The sequence below is a fragment of the Acanthochromis polyacanthus genome, chromosome 11, assembly GCF_021347895.1.
Source record: "Acanthochromis polyacanthus isolate Apoly-LR-REF ecotype Palm Island chromosome 11, KAUST_Apoly_ChrSc, whole genome shotgun sequence".
Taxonomy (NCBI): Eukaryota; Metazoa; Chordata; class Actinopteri; family Pomacentridae; genus Acanthochromis; species Acanthochromis polyacanthus.
The window spans coordinates 33,161,652-33,185,476 of NC_067123.1; the positions used below are offsets into that span (position 1 = coordinate 33,161,652).

At 40.5% G+C, this 23,825-nt stretch overlaps 2 protein-coding genes across 2 annotated transcripts; one reads left to right on the forward strand and one right to left on the reverse strand.

The window, feature by feature from the left end:
• The first annotated feature begins 1,309 nt into the window (after window positions 1–1,309).
• Window positions 1,310–15,410, forward strand: tmem64 (transmembrane protein 64). Its single transcript, XM_022202314.2, has 4 exons — window positions 1,310–1,592; window positions 1,742–2,885; window positions 9,510–9,665; window positions 12,302–15,410. The coding sequence occupies exons 2-4, from the start codon at window positions 2,175–2,177 to the stop codon at window positions 12,491–12,493; spliced, it is 1,059 nt and encodes a 352-aa protein (XP_022058006.1). The 5' UTR covers window positions 1,310–1,592; window positions 1,742–2,174; the 3' UTR covers window positions 12,494–15,410.
• Window positions 15,411–20,363: 4,953 nt separating this feature from the next.
• tdp2b (tyrosyl-DNA phosphodiesterase 2b) lies at window positions 20,364–23,721 on the reverse strand. Its single transcript, XM_022202315.2, has 7 exons — window positions 23,321–23,721; window positions 22,926–23,050; window positions 22,017–22,166; window positions 21,744–21,835; window positions 21,516–21,634; window positions 21,267–21,437; window positions 20,364–21,174 (listed from the first exon to the last, which is right to left on the reverse strand). The coding sequence occupies exons 1-7, from the start codon at window positions 23,465–23,467 to the stop codon at window positions 20,893–20,895; spliced, it is 1,086 nt and encodes a 361-aa protein (XP_022058007.1). The 5' UTR covers window positions 23,468–23,721; the 3' UTR covers window positions 20,364–20,892.
• Window positions 23,722–23,825: the final 104 nt, after the last annotated feature.

Sequence of the window (23,825 nt, forward strand, 5' to 3'; positions counted from 1 at the left end):
ACTTACTTATCCTTATATATCTGTCAGATTCTATTTTATTTTTGTGTATCACAACATTTTAATAGGGACATTTTTCTATTAACTAATATGAGAGATCTTTTTAGTAGATGAAGATTTGACATTAACACTTCAGCATACTATGAATTACGATGTAATGAATGAAAAGAAAGCCTAGATCATACAGTTAGCCTGATCACCAATTGAGTCACCAACGACATTTTTATGCTGGTAATTTGTTAGAGTAATAATACAGAAACAACTATTTAACTTAATAATACAGAAGCAACAATTGAACTTAAAACATATTTAAGTTACGTACTTTCTCAATTGAAATTAAAACATTAAAATCAAGCATAAATAAATGTAACACCCAGAATTGAAATATTATATTATATTATATATTCTACTATATATACTTTTAGTACATGTTATGTGCCTTCCTTTATCCTAAGTAAAAATTTGACATTTCAGACTTTTACTTGCACTGGTATTTTTTGGATATTGTGGTATTGCTTTTATTTGGGTGAGTGGTGTACTTTCTTTACCACCAATCATAGTTTACAAACATATATTACTCCGGCTTCCTCCCACAGTCCAAAAATATGTTGAGGTAAATTGATTACTCTAAATTGCCCGTAGGTGTGAATGTGAGTGTGATTGTGTGTCTGTATATGTAGCCCCGCGACAGACTGGCGACCTGTCCAGGGTGTCCCCTGCCTTCGCCTGAGTCAGCTGAGATAGACTCCAGCACTCCCTGTGACCCTAATGAGGATAAAGCGGTGTATAGAGAATGGATGGATGGATAATAATAATGATAATCCAATTATATAACAATCTATGCATGACAATGTGTTACTTTAAAAGGAACCTGTCTGTATCCAATTCTGAATATGTTTGTCTTTTTACTTTAGGAACCCTATATTTTGCTTATATTACTCATGTAATTTTAAGTGAGTAAAAAGTATTTGTTTCTTGTTTTTTTTTTTTTACTATAATTTTTTTATAAAGACATTTCTTCACTTCAACTCCACTGCCTCCATTTCTCAAGACATCAGATAATACAGACATTAAAATTAGACAGTTAATCATGAATATTATTTGTAAAATATTTAAAACTGGATAAGGACATGGCTGAAACAGCTCACTCTGCTTATGTGGCAGCAGAGAGCCTGACAGCACAAACCATCCAAGCTAATTGATCAAAAACAAACACAGCTTGTGGTGAAATATCGCAAAACCTCGCGATGACAAGCGGAGCTGTGTCATTGGCTGAGAGCGCTGAGCGGTGTGTCACGTGACCTGAGGTTACTTGGCATTCTGGGACACAAACAGTGGTCGGTATGAATAGCTCTAACAGCGACAGCAGCGGCAGCAGCGGCAGCATCCACTGTGGAGGCAGAGCGACGAGAGAAACAACAACACCCCGCCAGCACGGAGGGAGTGAAGTGTTTTTTCACATCCGACTCGTGTGTCACGTTTGTCGCTCCGGTGCCCGGGAGAAGCTGAGCTGAAGGCCCGCCACGGAGGTTTAGTGTCTGAAATGCAACGTTGGACTTTATCCACGCAGCGAGCTAGTTAAGCTAACGACGGGAGTAAGTTAGCTCTGCAGTGATTTATGCTAGTGTGCTCGCAGCTGGATGGGAATACTGGGGGAGTGGTAAAAGTTTACGTTAATGCACAGGTTCTCTTCTTGTCACCTCACTCCCGTCCTCACAGCTGGGTCTCTTTGCTGTCCCGACAGCTCCCTCCATCCGTGGACTCAACCTTGTCCCGAGCTGAGTGATGACAACTCTGAATATGGCGAGTGTTTCAGACCGCGACCACACAACTGGACACATTCAGCCACTGGACTGGCAAGCTGCTCAGCGAGTGTACCCAAGATAAACATTGTGAAATTTGACAATTCATGTAATGGCCTAGGATATTGATTCATTTTATCTCTACGTCGCACTGCTCCGTTGCTGTCAAGAGCAGCAGAGCAATGGGTTACTCCTGCTGAAGCCATCTTCTCTAAAAGTTTAGAAATAATTGTCTCTGTTGAAGCTCAACAAATCGACATGGGCTTGCACTGGATGTAAGACTTTCTGCAAACCTCTTAACATCATAGCTGTCTCCAGGTCGGACAGGTCATCTGAGCCCTGCTCTTGGTCCCCAGAGCCGATTTGAGGGCCAACATGTCAATGTCAGGGGCCACGACCGTGCAGCTTTTCACTAAGCTTGTGAAGCATGCAGTGGGCAAGACACAGATTCAGCTGAACCGCTGGCTGCAGAGAACTGCCACGGATGAGTGTGATAAAATTGACATTCTAATATGCAGCGCCTTTGATGAGAGAGGGGTTGGCGTGGGGAAGTCAGATGGAGACCCCGAGGTCATCAGCGACACAGGGGGGATGACCTTCACCAGCAGTGGAGATTTTAGACACCCGTGCTGTATCACTACCTTTTGCTTCAAGAGCGCCCTGCTGGCATGCATCCTGACCGCTGTGTGCTTCTCCTCTGTTGCCCTGGTGCGACAGTACCTCAAGGACCTCTTGCTCTGGGTGGAAAGCTTGGACAGCTTCGTTGGAGCCATGCTGTTTATAGTTGGTTTGATTATTGTATCGTTCCCATGCGGATGGGGATATATTGTTCTTAATGTGGCAGCGGGCTACCTCTACGGCTTTGTGCTGGGTATGGGACTAGTTATGGTGGGAGTTTTAATAGGGACCTTTGTGGCACATCTAGTGTGCAAACGACTCTTGACTGACTGGGTGTTGAACAAAGTTGGGAACAGTGAACAGCTCAGTGCTGTCATACGAGTGGTGGAAGGCGGAAGTGGACTCAAAATTGTGGCCTTAGCAAGACTCACCCCCATACCTTTTGGGCTCCAAAATGCAGTTTTCTCGGTGAGTACGAAAACCAGATCTTTCTTTTCATACTAGATGGACGTTAGACGGTCATGTGAGCTCATGGGTTTTGGTAGAAAGGTCACAGCAGGGGACTAGCCAGAAACACAGCTCATTATCCGGCTGGAGGTTGGTTTGACAAATCACTTGCAGTCTTGGCAATTAAACCTGTGACCTTTTTGATTTCAAAAGGAAGCGATATTCTTTTTGCTAGGCCAGCTGACACTCAGGGGAAATCAAAACTAGCAAGAAAGCAGTCAGGAACGGCTAGTATCATTTTAGTTGTGATGGATTTTGGACATCGAACATTGTAGTTGACCTGTTATTTCAATATTCAAAGCAGACCACAGTCTAATAGTGGAAATGAAAATATAGGGGCAGTCTCTAGAGAAGGGAAACTCATTCCTTTTGAAGAGAGACGGAAGGCTCCTGTGAAATGGGTTCCAGTGATCAGTGTCACATTTTCAGCCATATTTCAGGTTTTCACATTTAAGACGAGGCTTTTTTCAGAACAGATGGTAACATTAGCGTAATACAGACTAAGCCATAGGCATTTTTTTATACTTCAAATTTGAAGTTATTGGTCAAGACAACAAACACTATGTGATCTAAAGCTATCAGGATATTGCTTTCAGCTGCACGCCTATGCTTAACCTGAGGCCTTTAACCTTCGAACATTGCATGAATAATTTAAAGCCGGTGATTAGACCTCTCAGTCAACTCATTGATACCTCAATTGTTGATAAAAGCCTTGAGGGGTCTGTTACTGTATTGTAGAATCTCAACTGGGACGTCACTCAACATGAAAAATTTTATACTTATTTTGATTGAATAATTAATGAGATACAACAATCAGAGGGTTATCTTCAACTTATTGCCTCACAGATTTAGACCTTTGAAATACTCGCCGTTATCACTGGCTTAGTTTGCATAAGATTAATGGACAATCTCATGCAACTGGAATTCCTGAAGGATAGCCCATCGGAAAATGTGATACTGGTGATTATGTTTTTAGAAGATTTGCTTTTAGATATTGCATAATGTTTGTACCTTTACCTGGTATAGATAGATGTTACTAAAACATACTGTGGAAGCACTAGCAGTAGAAGAGTCACAGGTTTGAACAATGGAAACTTTTTCTCAAGAGGTTGCCTGCTTGTATCCTCTGAAAATACACAAGTCACTGCAGAGTTATTGTATGTTATTGTGTGCACTGTGCAATTTGTGCACATCAAATACAGGCAATTTGACTCGATAATTGTCTTTCTAAATAATTACCACCATCAGACTCACTGTGCATGTTGAAGTTTTATTAAAATGTGTGTACATACATATACACATTTTCCCTCATAAAAACGGTGAAATTGACTGTGTGTAAAATGTGTCCAGAGATGAAGCAGGAAAAAAAAGATAAATTAATCTAAATTTACCCTACTCAGACATTTTATTTGTAAAGTTGAATAACAAGTTAAAAACTATGAATATACCATAGATTAACTTGATACAATTGCTGTATTTTTTAGATTATGATTCAATGAATTCACTTGATTTGAATCTTGCTGTGACTATGGAGCACAATCTGGCAAGAATAGTATTAAAATAATGTTAATATAAAAAACAGATCAGCAGCAGCATAAACATGCAAAACGTAGAGGTAAAATGAGGAGCTTGAAAGGCATTTATAGCTCGCAGCATTGCAGAGTTGATGCACAGGCCTGAGGCAGGAAAAGGAAAAAAAGAAGATGACATAAGAGTACTTCACAAGCACAGTAATTGTATGGTGCGAAACCAGTTGGTTCTGTGGTTTTACTGATTTGCTTAGACGTTTCCTGGCTATACAAAGATGGATATTTGTATTTAGCTCTAACTTTTGACAATTCTGTACAGACCCAGTGCACATAGTTTATCATAACCACCCTATATTAAACATCACTTCAGGAGGTTTACTCAATCTCAAAAAGCATGAGAGCTTTATTGACCCTGGTAAATTTTAACGCATTTTTAGGTTGAAAGAGATTAAAAATAAAAAGTTTTCCAAGTGTATAATATATGCAAACTTTGTATGGGATTGAATTGCAGATACACTGAATATCAGTAACTGTGGTTACTGTAAACAGGTTTGCTGTCTGTTTGAATTTGTAACTTTAAACAAGTTGGGTTGTGTTTGTAACTTTCTTTTGTTACGTCTTATTTTGAAGAGAACATCTCCAACCGAAGTGTTATTGGCTGTAGAGTTAAGTTGTTCAATCGATTACCAATTCATATATTAAATTTCAGGCTCAAACATCATTGTCGTCATATTGCACTTTTGCAGTAAATGACATAAGGACCTTGGTTTAACCTTTGTCATTATGGACTTGGATGTCAGTATTACATAAATATATTAGCACAGTCACTGTTTAAAACGACCCTTATACCTTTAGAGAAGTGAAACTAGTCATTTAGTAACAGCAAGATGCGATCATCCCATGAATCATCTTTGGACTTGAAGGTACAAGAATCTCTGCAGGCGGTAGACGTTTGTGCTGCACTTATACATTGGCTGAAAGGTGGGTGTTCGAGAAGCATCTCAAATTCAAATGCTTGAGCTAAGTGACATTAAAGATGAGTAGAGAGCTGACGGAGAGATTATGGCATGAAAAGACGCCAAAAATAGGCGGTGAGAGTCGAAGTGCTCTTCAAAATCTGTGATGATTAGTTTGAAAAATCATTTGATAGAAGGATGACACTGAAGACAAGCTGGCCTGTGATTGTTACAGCATTGATATAATAGCTCTCTATATGGTTTTAAGCTGTTTTGTCTTGTTGTTGTACCCTGGAGTTACTGCTTAAATTCAATTTCAGCTGCAGGCTAAGAGAGCATGTGACACTAAATATTGACATTATTTCTGCTTACTCTGTCCACACTACAATCAGCAGATCACCTGATCGTAAAATTTTTTTAAACAGGACAAACAAGAGAAACCTAGCAGATGGTTTTCTTTTACCTAACTGACTTCAGTGGCTTCTGCTTTTCATTGGTTCACACTTTAAGCCTCATAGTTGGGACATTGCGCTGTGTCCAAAGGTTGAAATGTCCCTCCATGCCAGGATCACAGGTGGAGCTTTAGCAGGATCCATGATGTTGAACTTACCGTTCTGCTGTGCAGAGGTGGAAATGAGGTGTCAAAGTCAAAGGGTCAGACTTTTTTTTACGGTGCTGGCTCAGCTGCTGCCACCATCGCTGGCATTATTCGTCTGACTCAATCAGTTTGTCAGGGTCAAATTTCAAGCTGAGCTAATTGACAGTCTTAAAATACCGATTTTGAGCCTGTGCTGAGTTATTATGTCAAGGCAAATAAAAATAAGGAACCCAACTTTGAAGTAGCTAAAGCCTCTACTGCTGCAGAACTGGGTCATATTTTGTTGTGTGCCAGTTTGCATTTGTCATATTTCTGCTGATTTGTTGTAGCTCATGACAGCTGTTTGTCTTTCAAATTTTGTCTGTGTTTAACTCACTGTCATGACTTTTGAGATTGTTACCCCTGACATTTTTCAGTTTACAGATTTTCTAGCGTATCACATCGCTTTTTTTAAATGAGCATTTAGTTTTAGTTATGGTTGACTTGTGTTGCTTTTACATGTCACACCTCTTTTTCTGAGACAGCCTTTTGTCTACCTATGTTTTAATAAGGTTCACTTGCATTTTTGTCAAAGTGGCTGTCACTGATACTTGTTTGACAGCTGAAAAGCGAAATATGTCCCTCAGCAGAGACAAAAGGAAATGAATTCTCATTTTACATTTGATATGTGGCCTGACGCACAAATCAGTATGACAGCATTGCTGCATAAATGCTGGAGGCTAGAAGGTTATTAGGCAATGCATTATGTTGCCCCCCGCCCAGAGTGGCTGAAATATTTAGAGGTTTAATTGAATAGAAAAATGATAACTAAACTAATATTCAAAGCTGGAGAAACTGGAGAAGGACCAGGCTGATTACTAGTTACACAAACCTCAGTGTGAAACACTTTTGTTCCAGTTGGAGAAGTGAATGTCACAGTGGAGCTTTCACCAGGGAGTTCAGTCGGCACTGCCAGAAGGACGCTAATAAGCTGAATCTCGCTCTCCACCTTCCTCCACTGCAACATTTTCATTTCCCAGTCCAGAGGGGTTTCAGACCCAGCACAGGCTCTCACTGTGCACCTCGTAATTCATCTCACCTGGAGGCTCATTATTGAGACGAGCTGATGGATCTTTTTCTCAATAATAAAAAGTGAAATTGGCCATGTGTGCCGACTTCGAGGGCCATACTGGCTCACGGTGGAGTTATGTGTTGTCTGCTCTGCCCTTGGTAAGCACTTTCTGTGGGCGAGGCTACATTTCACAGTGGCCCCCGCTTCTTTCTGCTGAAGTGGATGGTGCTACATTATAGCGGGTAACCTAAAACGACACGGAGACTGCGGCAGTTAGCAAAACAATGGGACAGCTCAGGAACAATGTTTGTGAATCCTTTCAGGACGGAGTGGAGGTAATCAGGTCTCAGCGTCTATCTCTGTCTTATTACGACTGCTTAATAGCCTGGTTTCATCCCTCTGCCGTCATAATAAGATGATTAAGCGATTGGGGAGTTCATCAAGTGATTTATAGGAGCCTAGCCACAAGCACACATGTTTGTGCAGTCTTTAATTACACCCTGTGCTTCATCCGTCATTACAAAGGATAAACCCTATGTGTGTCCGGATAAAAACGGAAACAGCATAACAGTAGCAATCCTGAAATTTACTACACAGCCAAGAATGCCTACTTTGCTGTCTTGTTTACAAGCACAGAGTCAGACCTGCATTGCTGCTGCTCCGAATAAATCAGGTCAAGCCTAGGATGGGGTGTTTTTTTTTTCACTTGAATTTGCAGATTATCTTGATACACCGGCTTTCAGACGCAAGTAGGAGGTTCAGTGGGAATTCTCTGCACGATGATAAAAATACCGATGGCTAGCCCTTCCCTGGTTGTGTACGAGACAGCTGCTAGATGCCTGGGTGGGAACAGACTCTAGACGACTTGTGCTTCACAACTCAGGAATGACGGCTGAAAGAAAGAGAGTATTCCTTTTCTTCTGTAGCTCTCACATGTCTCCAGAGATCAGCTGGAGGCATTTTGATTGTGTTGACACATGGTGTGGACACATCAGTGCTAGTCTTTACAAGGAGAAAGGCCTGCCACAGACAAAGGCTCAGCAAAGCGAACAGATGAAAACCAGCCTGGCAACAACATTAGCTTGATTAACCAGATTTTGGCAGTCGGTGTTCGATGGGATGCAGCCGAGGCTCTTATCAGTGTGCAGTGTGATAACAGGGCATCGTTTTTGGATTTATCACTGCAAGAAGACACTTGAGCTAGATCTGACATAAATGTCCTCAAACCCGGATAATGTTTTGGCACAGGCGGTGTCTTGCAGCAACACGCTATAGCCCCTGACACGCTGCTATCAGCTCGAACGTAGTCACAGTGTACACAGTGCCAAGGTCACATCCTCCTCACACAGCCAGCACAGACACACATCAGCTTATGTCATCACTTAATCAAGGGATCAAGGGTGACAGCATTACACAGGCACTTGTTTATATTTAGGTGGTTGTACCGCGATATGAAATGAGACACTGAGCAGAATGTGTGATGACATGTTGTAGTCCAAGGTAATTTTACCAGATGGCGCTTAGAATTCGTCTGCCAGCGCAACCAGGATCTTGCAGATTGTGTTTGTTATTATGATTTCAAATTAATTGTGGGGCATTTGCGCTCTTATCTGGCAGATATATTGGGGAGAGACAGGAAATGTGGGCAAAGATAGCGAGGGAATGGCAAACATTTTTGATGAGAACACTGGACAGAATACTGCATTACAATTGAGGACAATTGTGATGCAGAATCAGAGTAAATGCTACCATATAGCCTCTGTTAAAGACATGTGAATTCATGTCAACTGGACTTGTAGCAGCACTTGGATGGCTATGTGTGGGACAGAACGTTAGTGACTGACCTGTTGGATAATCTTATAGTTTGACTTCTGTGCTGTGTGCTCCAAGAAGCTCCAGATTACAGGCCTTTGGTATAATGAAGGAACTTCCACATAAGCAAATCTTAAATCAAGGTCACTTACTGTTTTTTTTCTGGAAAAAAAATCGGTAAGTGAACCTTGGTAACATTTTTTTTGAGTAATCACTTTTTCGAGGATCAGGTTTCCAAGTTTTATTCAATTTCTTTACTTTTCTGGAATCATTTATGAGTTTTCTTGTTTATTTTCAGTGATGGACAATGAACAAACCACCTGCTCTGCCATTTAGCCTGAGATTGATTGTCTGACTGCCATGATTTGAATATAATTTTTCCCACAGCTGGTGAAACCCAAACCAAAGAAAAGTTCCACAGGTGGATTCAATACTGAGCACAGACAAACTAATACATAAAATGCTGGTGAATCTCTAACCTAATCCTAAGTATGAATGCAGGATAGAAGATTAATATTGGCCTGTTCGTTGAAACATGGTTCTGATTTCCATATAAAAGTTGAACTATTCTAAAAGCTCTTTCCTCTGTGCTGAAGTCGTTGTATAAAGCGTGTTTTGTCTCACTGTTTCTCTTTCAAGATCACAGATGTGTCCTTGCCAAACTACCTGGTGGCCTCCTCTGTGGGTCTGTTGCCCACACAGCTTCTCAATTCCTACCTGGGCACCACGCTTCGCACCATGGAGGACGTCATCGCGGAGCAAAGCGTCAGCGGCTACTTTGTGTTTAGCCTCCAGGTGAGCTGATGGCGATAATATACTGACAGCCGATAGAAACTTTGAGGTAGAAATGTACGCAGAATTCTACTTGTAGGGGGGTTGTAATTATTCATTGTGGATTTACTGATGATCTAGTGCCCTGGTAGTTGAGATAATGATGAGTTGTCATTTCGTCATGATTCATTGCACATGGGTTGGTCACACAAAAGTGAACCAAACACACACCAAGCAATACTCAGTGAGTATCTGCACAATTTGAGAATGGGTTTTGAAGGCCTATATAAAGGCCCAAAAAAGGCCACCATTGTTAGTCCAGTGAACAGCATCATGCCGCGTCTATCACATGAACAACGTCTCCAGACACTGGGTTACGGTGGAGGCCGGTTTGAGCTACAGTGATGTAGCCAGGCGTATGGGCTGTTCCCAACCCACAATCAGAAGCCTGGTCCAAAGCATGCGCCGACGGATTGCTGCCTGCATCGAAGCAAATGGAGGCCATACTCGGTATTGACTGTTGTGACTTTGTGTTTGGCAGGTGCCGTTTTCTTTTGTGAAATTCTTTATTTTGAAATCAATCAAGATTTTTGTTTCTGTATGCCAATATGCTAAACACATGATTCATATAAAGAAAATCCAGTTTCGGGCTTCAAAATAAAAATTGTGTTGAAAAATATGGTCTCAAAGTTTTTAATGACTGTCAGTGTACATTCAGTATGGAGATGCTGATTCTTCAGCGTTCCGGGATAAACCGGATGTCTTATTTTGCTTCGTTGTGATCTTAAATGGCAAAGTATTTTATATGAAAATCTAAAAAAGGCACTACTGAGCTCCTTTAAAAAGAAATGTTATCATTGTGCTATATAGCATTAATACCTTTGCTTTAGTCTAGTCATGTTCTGTATGAGCTAGGATATGTGTCATACCTGAACAAAACATAGCATTTAGTCCACTGGAGCATTATAATGGCAACAGAGAACAAAACATACTTTCCATTGATACAACTCGAATGGTTTCTAGCACACGCATGTGTCTAAGAGACTCCCAAAAGAGGAATTCAGTTTGAACATACTGTTTCAGAGTTTTAAAATCATGCCAAGACAAAGGTGATACACCTGTTCCTCCTGTCTCTTGACACACAAGTGCAGCGTTTAACTGCAGCACTTGTTGATGAAGGTAAGGAGACACATAGCTCTAAACCACAACCTCAAATATTTTAAAAGTTTCCTTAACGGTTTTTTCACCCTGTGTTTCTCATTCATGTCTGTCAAGTCAGTCAAACCGTATGCTAGAGCAAAAGCCAAGTTACACAACCCCTTGCTTTAGTCTTTAGTTACGTAAATGTGTTGGGATGAACGCTTCGCCTGGAGATATGCAAAATATGCCCACAGTTCAGTCCCGCTCACCCAAAGGTCAGTTGAGTCTGTCACCACATCCCCAACACCTGTTCATCTTCATTTAATCCTCACAAGTGTTCAGGGATCAGTCGTGGCTTATGTGTGAAGCATTTGACGAGTTCATAAAGATCAGAGGTTGGGGGTCGCTCAAGATTAAGTAGATATTTGGGTTTCATGTAGAACACTTGACTTTGATCATGCAGAAGATATTATTGGTGGGAAAAAAACGTTTGGAAGAGCTGGTGAAGCCTTGGTATCTCTGGATGCAATCTCTGGATTGTTTAATTCTGGCTGGGAACAAACATCTCAGGTTCCAGACCAAATCTATTTTTGGTAGAAACGCTCAGATTAGTTCAAACAGGGAACCAGAAGAGGCTTTGCTAGCTGTCTGGCACCTGCTCCCGGCAAAGAACTAGGCTGGCATGTAGAAGACAATAAAATGCTAAATCGTAGTTTTTGACTCTGTTTTCCACCATTGTAACTCTTGAACTGTAGAGGTGCTGGAAGGCAGATTTTCTTACTTTGAACAGAGCCAGTCTAGCTTGTTCTGTCTCCAGTCCAAGCATGCGCTACCTGACCGCAATCTGTAACTTCATACTTTTGAAACGGACACGACAGTCGTGTTAATCTTCTTGTTTGTTTCTCAACAAGAAAGCAGTGAAGTGTATTTCCTTAAGTGGTGAATTATTGATTTTAAGTAAATGTAAGGGTGATATAACAGTGTGCGTAGATTTAGATTTTGGGGGGAAAAGATCAATAATGGCAAATAATTTAAGATGAAGTATGGCTACTGATATCGAGAGAGAAGAACAGAATCTCCTCTGGATTTGTGATTAGTAACTTACATAGTAGAAAATTAGCTCCTGAGAACTTTTCAGCCACTTATTTCTGGTTTTTGGTTAATGTTGTAGCTGCTTGGCCTGTCTGAAAGTTGCACAGTGTTTAATTTTTTGTCATGTAAAGATTTTTGTGATATTTTGTCTTGTTTTTGTCTTTTTTTGTCATTTGTGTCATGCTTTTTCATTTTTGTTTCTCTTGTTTTTTCTGTTTTGTGTCTCATTTTTTAAATATTTTTGTCTAATTTTTGTTGTTTTTTGTCTTTTATTGTCTGACTTTTGTCGCTTGTCTCATGTTTTTGTCATTTTGTGTGGAACATAAACCCCGCCGTAGACGAGGGACCACTGCATCGTTTGTCCTCATCCTTTTATTAGCCTCATTACTAGCTCTGTTGAACACGGCCCCTTGTCCTTCTTCTTCCAGATCGTCATCAGCATCGGCTTGATGTTCTATGTCGTTCATCGGGCTCAGGTTGAGCTCAACGCAGCCATCGCCGCCTGCCAGATGGAGCTCAAGTCGTCACACATGAACGGCTCCTCCACCAATCACAGCGGCTTCACCTACTGCAGCAAGAGGGCGACGGCCGGCAGCGGGAACTGCATCAACGTGGTGTGACCTCAAGACACAGCATGTGGCGGTAGCTCCCACAACTCGGTCAGTGGACTGTGAGACTGCACAGGGAGTTTAGACGGTGTCCAAATCCTGGTGGTGACATATAATTTAAATCATGACATCATATTCTGACTGCACATGTGAAAAACCCCCTGAAAATGTTCGCCTTCAGACGGTACGATGTTTGAGCAGTGTGGGACCATGCACCTTTGAGGAAACAATGCTGATGAAAGCGGTTTTGCGGTACATCATCTTGGGAGTTTTTTATTTTTTATTAAGGTACGTCTTAATGTCTACTCTGTTATAGGAGATGCCAGTGAAATTATGGAGATGTATAGAGATATCTAAGGTGGCGTTGTGAGTGAGTCACTTGATACTTAGCGAGGCATTTACTGCCTGCTGTCATTCTGAATGTGCAATCTGGAGCTTTCTAGAGAACCAAGGAATTGATTTTCCATTTAGTGTCAAAAGAATGCCAACCTATGCACCTTTATTCCATACTCTACCTGTTTTTGTTTTATTTCAGGGGAATTTAGGGTTTTTGCTTGTCTGCATCCAGTGCTCATCCACAATATAACTACTAAGGGCATTACTGATTTGGCTTGTTGGTCCTGCTTATTTTTTTAAGTGTCTTATTTTTGGACTATGGAGAAAGAGGAGAAGCTCCCAGTAAGCTCTTCCCTGACTGTGTCATTTCTCCTGGCTTCCAGCTGAATTGGCCTTGCCTGCCCAGAGATCATTTTAGTGCTTCTGCAGTTTTGATAAGAGCAGCTGGAGTAGAGAGCAGGTTTCACAGCGGGAAACTCAGGAATGTTTCTGCCAGGAAAGTTTAAAGTGCAGCGTGGTCAGCTGTTCTTCAGCAGAGCCACGTGTTCTGATAGAGAACATGCAGCTGAAATTGAGATGTCAAGCTTTTCCTGTAAATGTTTAGTGTTAATTTGATTTGATTTTCCATTAGCTTTTATGTTTACTTTTTTTATTTTGGCTGTGAGATTATCCATTAGGGATTGGTACGTAGTTTTTGTTTAAAATGGTAGTTTTGACAATTCAGTGCAATACATGTAGGAACGCTGACGAAATGGCATGAATGTCACATTTGAGTGCTGAAACCAAACTAATCCGAAATGCTCTCAAGCAGATGAAATAATACAAACCTAAGTCTGTGTTTTCTTTAGGTTTTCCTTGCATTATAGATGAGTACTCTAGATGAGATAAAGAGGCTTGCATTTTTTTCTGTGCCATAATTTGATAAAGCTTCTCAGACGTTAAGACATCGGCCCCTCCTGAGCTGAGGCTACGTGTGACTTAATACTTAATACTTTGTCGGTGATGATAGACATTACCTGTGAACAGTTATTGTGTTTAGCTCTTAATACGACAACAACAAAGCTCTCCTGCTGTCGATTCTTTTGCACAGTCCGCTACAACAGACAAGCATTATTTTCATACAGTTAAACTAGGAAGGGGTGTGGTTGAAACAGGCCTGTCTCAGAAGCTGACAATCAAACACAACATGGACACTAAGTGATGAATGTGATACTACTTTTTTTTTTTTTTCATTTATTGTGATGCTGCTCCTCAGACAAAGTCTGGTCGAGAAATAATAAGGGCTCCTATATGAAATATCCATCTTTGTGTCCCTGTAATCGTTCACAAAAGCCTGTTTTGTGATGCTGGCACAACTTTTTGTTTTTGTAGAAATTTTTTTCTTTTGAAAGCCAGAATCGATGTTCGTCCAAACACATTCCACGCTGTCAGTCCTCTGACAAGCTGTAGACTTATTTTCATGCTAAATGTTGGTTTAAGGGCCCCTTCCTGTTTGAATTTAGCAATAATGTTTGACAGTCAAAAGCAAAAAAATATGATAGAAGTCCCACCAGTGAGGTCTTTAGCCAAGTGTTGGGAATTGTTCAGTCCCAGTGTTAAAGATCTGTTTGTAGACCTTTCAAAGTGAACAAAAAAAAACTGCATTTGAGTCTTTAGTCAATCCATATTTCACTGTACGATTGAGTATCAACATTCCCAGGTTTGTGTTACAGTCTTCAACCTGCCTTTTACTTCCCGCTGCCTCTGACGGACGTTTCTGCGCTGCCTACGATGTGGAAGACATGTCCTGAGACACATCAACGTCTGGGATCAGAACAGCTTGTTCACTTTTGTAGCACTTTGTTTGGAGAGCCCCTAAAACCATAGATAGCTCATATGTTCACATCTTTAGTAAACTGAAACACTTTTCCAGTTTCTTACTTGAATCGAACGTTTACGAAGAGAAAGATGAGTATGTTTTATGGCTGCTAGAATTCTAATTTTAAAAAAAAATTACTCACAATTCTCATCTACTTACTTTATAAAGACGTGGTGTTGTAAATGACTCTCCAAAAACAAAGTGTGATTCAAGAAGCTGTTCTGCTCAGAAGTGGACAAGAAGTGGACGTTGCACCGTGTTTAATGCAAAAATCCGATGCATGAAATCCGATCGGCCACCGTGGACACACTTCATGATGTTTTAGCCTCTCAACTGGAACTTGAGATTGTGGAGAAATTAGCAGTTTTACACTAAAGGCTTTGGTTCTTCCTAGGTGGGCTCTACTTAACTTAGATATAGTTATGCAACAACTGATTCCTAAGGGAAGTATATTTCATAGACACCCACACAAGACCTGAATCTGGGATGTAACTGCACACCTGAACTGTTACAGAGAAGGGCAGTGTGATATTATTAACTTAAAGGCTCAAGTTAAGGGTCACATTCGGTGCTATGAAATGCAATACTTCCCCATCTGTATTAAGTGCATTACACATATACTGTATTTTGTAATACAGAGAATTTTACAGTGTATAAATATTATTTATCACTGTACGATGCTTGTTCAGTGTTATTTATGAAAGAGAAAATAAAACCTGTCTGAATTTGTTACAACTTTTTGTTCCAATTTTTATTTTACCTATTTTCCCCTCGTGTATTATAGATACTTTATTAATCCCAAGAGAAATTCAAATTTGATCACACCTAAAGATTAAGACTCAGCCCAACAGAGTTTTTTCTCAATAGATGACCTCGATTTGAAACTTTTGAAGTTCATGTGAAGTTCACTGTGTTCTACTCAACCTGCAGATACAGTATCTTCTGTTGCTTAGAGTCCTAAAAAATGTGATTAATGGAGTTGCTCTCCTGTGATTCAGCATTTTTTTGAGCTTCATCCATTGAGGTGAAGTCAGGATATATCGGCCTCTGCTCCAGAGCATATATTTTGGTTTTTATTTTGTCTTTTGTGAGTCCCTTGCCCTTGTGGAACACTAAATCATTGACATTTAATATAGAAAGTATCATCTGCACCTGTTTTACGTTACAGCTCGGGACACCTTATGTAAGACAGTAAAAACCTGCTGTTGTTTGCTTTCCCTAAACTTTCTGTCAGCCTCGTTATTTCAGATGGAAAAGCAGCTTAAATCTCTCACAGAACAGTGGGAAACTTTGACTTCCTAACAGATGTTTTCACAGAAACATGTTAAACAGCTTCCACTGCTGATTACATTTCAACTTTCTAAGATGAGCTGCCACCCATTTTATAAAATCCTTTTTTTTTTCCCTTCCAAATCCCAGCAGGAGTCACTCAATATGACCTGTGCTTCATCTCTAACCTTTTGAGAGTGATGGAAATGTTCTTGCTCTGAAGCTTTTCCCCTTATCTTGCAAACCTCTAAATAACTGTCGCTACTCAAATATGCAGCAGAAGCAGCAGCAGCAGCACTGTACGGCCAGAAATAATACTGGCTTCTGGGGCAGTTTGTCACAGCGATTTTGAAGTGAAGTAGTGATGGATGTGGTGGTGGTGATATAGATTGGAGCACCACTTAGGCTTGCCCTTGCCTTGCCTGTGACAAGCTATCTGTGCAGAGGGAGGTGGGTGTTTGTGTGGACGGCTAGATAGATGGATAGATGGTGCTTTTAACCACACACATACAGTGGAAGAGTAGCCCACATCTATCTGCCTGCATCCCAAATTCAACAGAAAACACAAAGCAACCAAGAAAGAGCCAAAGTCTATCAATCAAACAGCAACACGCCAGACTCCTCTTGCATTTTATTGCTCCATCTGTTACCAGGAGCTGCGGCACACACTGCTGCTCTCCACACAAGCCGCTCGTCTTTTTCCTGGGCTCGGGTCAGATGTGTGTCAGATCCATCATCATCCAACCCCACCTCAAAGGACAAACCTCATCCCAGAGCCTCCCCGCCAGCGCGCGAATACAAAACCAAGAACATTCATTTTGACGGGCTTCAAATAAAAGCCCCGCTTCTCACTGAGGGCTACGCTTCTGGAGGGGGGAAAACTCCAAAAATACATCTGCGAGGCTGTTCGTGCTCGACGACGCAGAGAGTGAAATTATAAAAGAAAAGAAAACAGGCCTGAGTGAGATGATCTTGGAATATATCCACCCTGCCTTCCAGAGGGAAACTTATGGTGCGGATGTTTATGGATTTGCGGAGGAGGGAAATGCTGATGGGCCCTGGGCAAAAGAATCCCGCTCAAGGAGGAGGAAGAGATCACATGACCGCCGCTTTCTTGGCCCAAGACAGCTGTTGTCTCCATCTGTACCATCCGTGACCTGCTGCTGTTCCCCTCCTCTGTGCTGTGGCGTGACCCTGCACTGCTCTCCTGCACCGTGCACAATGTGCTGCACATCTGGATGAATCGGCCTGACTCTGAGTTCTGACAACACGCTGCAGCTCAGCGAAATAACTCCGCTTTAGCTGTAAAGCTGTCTCCCTAACAGCTGCTGGAACGTTATTTTTACTTTAGTCAGCGGTGAGGCACTTCATCCTGCAGTGGCTTGATGCTGTTTGTTGAGATTGTACTCGGAATAAAATACATTTCACTTAAACTGAAATGAAAAATGCACTTAAAAATACATCAGTTTACCAACCAGATGCTTAACCCTCCTGTTCTCATTTAAGGGTACCAAAAAATATTGTTTCCTTGTCTGAAAAAAATCCAAAAATTCAGCAAAATTCCCCAAATTTCTGAAAATTTGCAAAACCTTCAGGAAGAAGATTCCAATAATTCCTTAAAAAAATTCCCTTAAAAGTTTTATTTTTTTAAAGAAGTCCCCCAAATTTGGCAAGAAAATTCTTGCAAATATTTTCAAAAAATGAGTAAAAACCTTTCAAAAAATCCGAGAAATATCTCAAGTTATTACAAGATATATCAGTAAAACTTCTAATATTTCTTTAAGAACATTCACAAAAAAAATCAACCAAATTTGAGCGAATTTCGCTTTTTTGTGAATGTTCTTAAGAAACATTCACAAAAATTATTTTCTATTCTTTTGTTCCACCAAAAAATATTCAAAAATTTCCCAACAATGTTGAAACTGGGGCATCTTAAGTTTCAGTGTAAAAATATAGAGTTTTTCCTACACTTTCAAACCTGCAGGACAACATGAGGGTTAAATAATACAAAACTTACGATGTTTGCTTGAATCAATGCAAGATTTATCATGAAGTCCTCTTGCACACCTTTAAAAAATGTGCTCTAAGCTTGTGTTAAAGCCTAATGGATCATCTGTTGATGAACTCGTTCATTCGTTTTACCTCCACTTTGCTTAGGTTCCCAACAACCACACTGCTGAGTACAAACTACAACCACAATTCATAAATCAAATACAACATTTTTACCTTAAATGTTTCTGTCTTTTCTTATGACCTTATTAAATTGAATATGTAGAAAATCAATGATGTTAGACATTTGGGGAAGTACAGAAAAACTTGTAATGACACCAAATTAGTCAAATTCCTGTTTTATATGTAAAAGAATATATATAAATAGAAAGGTATTTTCACTGAGAAATTTAATTTAGAATTTCAGATGGTAATGCTCTGTACTGTCGAAGATTAGTGGCAGACATGCAGAATATGAAATATGTGAAAAATAAATGAGTTCAAAAGCATCTTTATGAGCAGTTCTTGTGTAATTATAAAAAATAATGATGTATTTGGCTGAAAAAAGCAACGCTAAGCATATTTTATAGTGGTTTAGGAAGATTAGGATCGGTATAGATGACGTAAACCAAAACTGGGTCTCAATTTTTTGCAGGTATATCCAGGATTAGTTCTCAATTCCCTCTTTTTTTCAATTCACAGAACTAGCGGCATTAAAATCCACATCGATCATTACATCACAGTAGAGGAGGATGCTTACTCTTGAGGTGTCTGTGCTCTAAGGCTTTAGGTGCACTCAGCAGAGCCGGACAGATTTGTGTCCTTGCTGATCAGGAACCAGGAACCAGGGGACAAACGAGGGAGGGAGGCCTGTTCTGATGAGTCCTGCTCCCAGGGAAGAGTCACATCTGTGTCCTCTCCTAAGGTCAGCTCTTCTTCGCTGTGTGTAATGTGAAAATGCTGCTGTCCGCTCACCGAACAAACACGAAAACACACTCCCAGGTTTGAAGGGCGTGTTCCAGAGAGAAGCGAGGCAGACGTCTTGACAGCGTGTTGACGGAGACTCTGCGGAGGAAGAAGTGAAGCACAAAGGCAGTCGAAATGTGTATTGTAGGTTCTATTGAATCATTACATACGATACAGTTTTAATGGCCTTTTACCCATCAGATATTATATAGCAGAAAAAACACATCAAATTATAAACTGTTTTACTTGATTTTACCATCATACATTAACACAAACTTATTTCTCCCACTAAAATACAGTATCCCTTAAGTACCTGTTTTGGTCCCTCAAGCAAATACTTTTCAGTAGTTTTATTTCCCTCTGTTTAGTTTGTGTCCCCTTTTGAATGTGTCAAAGGTCAAAGGTTCTTTATTGTCATATCACTCCACATTTGCACATGCAGCAATACAAAATTGGACCCTGGTCCCGGTTTCAGCCATAAAGACAATATAAGTATAAAAAGGAAGGAGTTGTGTGGGGAGTGACATCTGTTTCTCTGTATTTCCCGTCACCTTACGCAATTATTTCTGCCTGCTCTGGAGCCTTGGAATCTAATGTTTTATTACTCTTTCTAGTGAAGTAATTTAAAAATAGAAGGGACCACAATGCAGTTACTTTTGTAGCTCTTGTTTTTGTTTTCCTTTCTTGTTTCAGACATAAATGACTGTCAGTCTTCATGGTTTAGATTAGACCAGAGTAAATCTAATTGGTAAAACTTGTTAATATTGTTCCTGTGTGAATTCAATGCAGCTAAACTGAGCTGATATTCGAGATGTTTTCAAATGTAAAAGTAGCCTTAATAATGTGTTATTTCCACAGTTTACTACATGTAGGTGAAAAGAATATGTGTACATATCATCTACAATCAGGAAAAGAAGCTGGAGGATGTCAGCATATTGGATATTAGAAAAAAAATAAATCATATGTGGTGCAACTAAAAATTAATCTTTCACTAAGTCAGCTGTAAAATGATGAGCAAATTCACCCTGATTTTATGTTTGGATTTTGGAAGTTGATTTTGTTCCTTGTCTTACTTTATGGATTAAGATTTTAAATTAAAACTGCGTAGAGATTAAAACAAAACTTAAAATTAGTATCATTAAGACTCAGATTGAGCTTTTATTTTTTTTTAATGTCTTGTAAGTACTTACACTCATGTCAGTCTCCAACAACCGGCATTCAACTCTTTGCTGCTCTCTAGTGGTCAGATGCAAATACTACATAAATATAGTGAGACCTGTCTGGACTATTTAACACCATGGAACAAAGTAAGCTGGAGCACCATACTGTAGTACATGGTCGTATAGTATGAGTAGAATATACTAGACTTGGTTTCATCAGTCACCTTCATTCTAATGTGACAGAAGCTTCCCTCAGCAGATGGTTTTATTTAAGTGTCTGGAAATGACAGAACAAAATCACAACTTTCTAAAGGTAATATAGTTTATTTAATTTTCAGTCATGAATATTATAATTCATCTTGGATAAGAAACCTTGAAAGTACAAGAATTTCTGAACATAAAGAGCTCCCTAACCAGTGGACAAATTTTATCGAACGAGCATGATCATGTGAGAAGGTCAGAACCTGTGTGAGATTATTCTGATAACAGTTGTTTCCATGGTCATGAACAAACTTTCAAACTCAACTGTAAAATCCAATCTGAAAAACAATTAAAACTATCATTTATTAGAGTTTTTCCCCATTATTGCAAAGAAATCACTTCAGACATCAGAGGATAAAACTAAAAACAAACAAAAAAAAAGCATGTTTAGCAGCATGTTTACAGGCCACCGATCTCTCAGATGAGTTTACAGCATCTTCTTCCAATCAGACACTGTGGTCTGATCCCAGCACTGACCAGTCCTTTACTGGGAATGAAGCAAACAAGACCAGCAGATGTAAAAGACAAGATTTAACTGGCAAACAGAAGGTTGTTTTTTTTTTTTTAACTTTCTAGCCAGCAGAGAAGCTGCAGTAAATCCCCCAGTGATCACTGGTGTAGCGGCCACAGTCCAGCTTCTCCAGCCCCACTAAAGCCATGTGATCGGGGGCCAGATGTGGGATTCCATCCTTGGCAGCTGGACGAAGGTAGACGCGGTCGAAGCGGCAGCGACTGACGAAGGGGACAGTCTTGTTGCTGTTGGCTTTGGTATCCCAGGTGTAGCGGCAGTGCTCCTGCTTTCCCAGCCGCTCCCAAACATCACAGACACTGGAGGGCAGGCCCACCTTGGCCACCTGAGAGGGAACAGCAGAAATTACCAAAGAGGTTCGAACTGTTGTTACTTGTTCGGACAGAAGTCTAGTGACTGGAAAGCCGAGTGACTGACCTCAGAGTCTCTCAGGTTGGTGTCGCCTCCAAACAGGACGGTGACGTCATCAGGCGCCTCCCTCATCCGCTGCATCACCACTCTGAGCTGCTTCATGCGCTCCTCTGCGTGGCCTTTACAGCTCTCGAGGTGGGACGTCATCAGACACAGCTTCTGGTCTTTGAAAGTCGCCTGATGTTTACAGGGGAGAATGAACCTCTATATTCGTGTGAGCTTATCCGTGTTACACACAGTTGAAGGTGCACAAACCTGAGCTACCAGCAGATTCCTCATCATTTGAGTGGTGGGGTAAGACACAGTCTCGCTCTCCACGAATTTGACTCGAGACTTCTTCAGCATCATCCCCGTGAAGTAAGAATCTTCACCACCTGGAGATGTCAATAACATCAACACAGGCTCTATTCCATTCATGTGTGACAAGTACTCAGAATGTACAATACTAGCACACTGAAACCAAGGCTGCTAAACATACTGTACCTTCAATGATCAGGTAGCTGACAGCCCGTTTCTTCAAGTACTGGACATAAGGTGGAATGAGCTCCTGCAGGAACACCACGTCAGGAGTATATCTATTAAAAAAAAGGAATCACTTTACAAATGTGATCTGCCTTTCTCCTGTCAAATAACCCAGGGAGGGTGATGTAAATATTGCATCTTCAGCTGACCACAGACGTCTGCTCTGAACCAGTCTTCAGATTAATTATCAAACGATGCTTAGAAAAAAATGTAAGAAGTGTAACAAATGCTTACAAGACTAAGTAGGAACACAGGCCTCTGGCACGTTCTGCAAGGTTGTCTGTATCGAGTCCGTCAACATTCCAGGAGATCAGCGACAGTTTATCATCATCTTCTTCTGAAGGTTTCTGTGTCGAGGCCGGACTGTCTCCAGTCAAATCTATGCTGGAAATTTTAAGAAGACAAAATTAACCTTGAGTTGTTGAAGGTTAGCTGGCTGGTGAGATGGTCAACACTCACCACACACGGTAAAATTCATTGTCGGGAATGCAAGACAGTAAACTTGGAAAAATGCATTTAATCACAACATTTTGGTGCTAGACCTTTAGAAGGTAAATGATTGCTACAAACAGAAGCTGATAAAAAGCGAGTGTCTGTAACTCAACAACTACTTACATTCCCCAAATAGTAACGAAACACATGAATTATAAAACATCATTCTTCTGAATGACAATATTCAGTTTTGTTAACACGAAAAGGATAAGATACTATGATGTGAATGCTTAAAATGCCATAGGCCAAATGGCATTCAGACAAATGTACACATCAAAAACATCGCAGGTCCATGGGCAGGCTCATCTACATATTGAAACCTGCAAGATTTTGGATATGTACATGCTTTTCACATCACATCACATCATATCATTCTGCCGATTTAAGAGAACAATATGTGGTTTTGACTATATAGAGTGTAACTTTCTGTATGTTAATTCAAGTTGTTCTGCACTAGAATATCTTGAAAATCCCATTGTTTAAATTATAGAGCCTCTGGTAGTTTTTCAAGTTAAACAGAGTGTGGGAGCAAATTTTAAACTTTTAGATATACCTGTCTGCCTCCTATGCACCTGTAGAAGTGAAATACATGTGCAAATAACATAGATATGCAAAGAGTTCCCTTGTTCTAAATCAAGACAGCATACTTACCATTTTTCTGGAGGTTTTTCCTCAACCTTCTGCCTCTTAGGTTTGGGGGTGGTGTCTGTCTCTGTGAAATCTTCGACTTCAAATACTCTCTCCATATCTGCCTCAAAGAAGGAGTTCAAAGCTCTCTGAAAGAAAAGTGACAGAAAATGTATACTTGTGTTTAACTGACTAATCAGGTCTTGACCGCATGCATATTTTCAATACATATGCAGCAGACGTGTAAAGGTTTATTAGCACTTTTAGCCACAGAGGCTGACCCAATCAGTAAAATATCCTGCAGCTGTGTTACGCTGGAACTAATACTGGCCAGCAGCTATCATATTCTGAAGCTAAAACAGCAACTGAATTAAGTAATGTGCGATGCGAGAGGCCTGAGCTGGTGAAGCTAACTGTACCTCCATCTCCCAGTCATTCTCGGCCAGGTAGCACTGAGCCACGGCGGTGTCAGTTCCCGCTATTACAGCGAACTCCTCACACAGACGAGTTCTGTTTTCTTCCACGTTAGAAACTGACGGTTTGTCCGAGTCGGATGTGGACGCCATATTTTCTAACTAGTGGTTTCACTTGATAGCTATACAGGATAACTACTGGTAAGAGCATACATCAGTTCTTTTTTTTGTTTTCCACCGCAAGTTAGCTCAGTGCAGCACTGAAAAGCCTCCGGGTGGACCTGCTGCTAACTAGCCTCTAAGCAAGATTGAAATTATATCCCAAACTTTAAAGTAAGCAGAGACAACTGGTTATAGAATCGTGTTCTAGTGATTATCTTAGATTCAGACTGAAGTAAACGGAAAATAAACTCTCCACCCGCCCCCATCTCCATTATTTACGCTAGAGTCGTGGAGTCAAACGTAAACCCCCACGCATTACTGTGTATAGTTAAAAGAAATAATTTAGAAA

Excerpts from the sequence above, each read along its gene's own strand:
- tmem64 (XM_022202314.2), top strand. The coding sequence starts at position 2,175 with ATGTCAATGTCAGGGGCCACGACCGTGCAGCTTTTCACTAAGCTTGTG. Across the intron at positions 2,886-9,509 it reads TCCAAAATGCAGTTTTCTCG|ATCACAGATGTGTCCTTGCC; the intron begins GTGAGTACGAAA and ends TTCTCTTTCAAG. Across the intron at positions 9,666-12,301 it reads ACTTTGTGTTTAGCCTCCAG|ATCGTCATCAGCATCGGCTT; the intron begins GTGAGCTGATGG and ends TTCTTCTTCCAG.
- tdp2b (XM_022202315.2), bottom strand. The coding sequence starts at position 23,467 with ATGGCGTCCACATCCGACTCGGACAAACCGTCAGTTTCTAACGTGGAA. Across the intron at positions 23,051-23,320 it reads AGAATGACTGGGAGATGGAG|AGAGCTTTGAACTCCTTCTT; the intron begins GTACAGTTAGCT and ends CTTTTCTTTCAG. Across the intron at positions 22,167-22,925 it reads GAAAAACCTCCAGAAAAATG|CATAGATTTGACTGGAGACA; the intron begins GTAAGTATGCTG and ends TAAAATTTCCAG.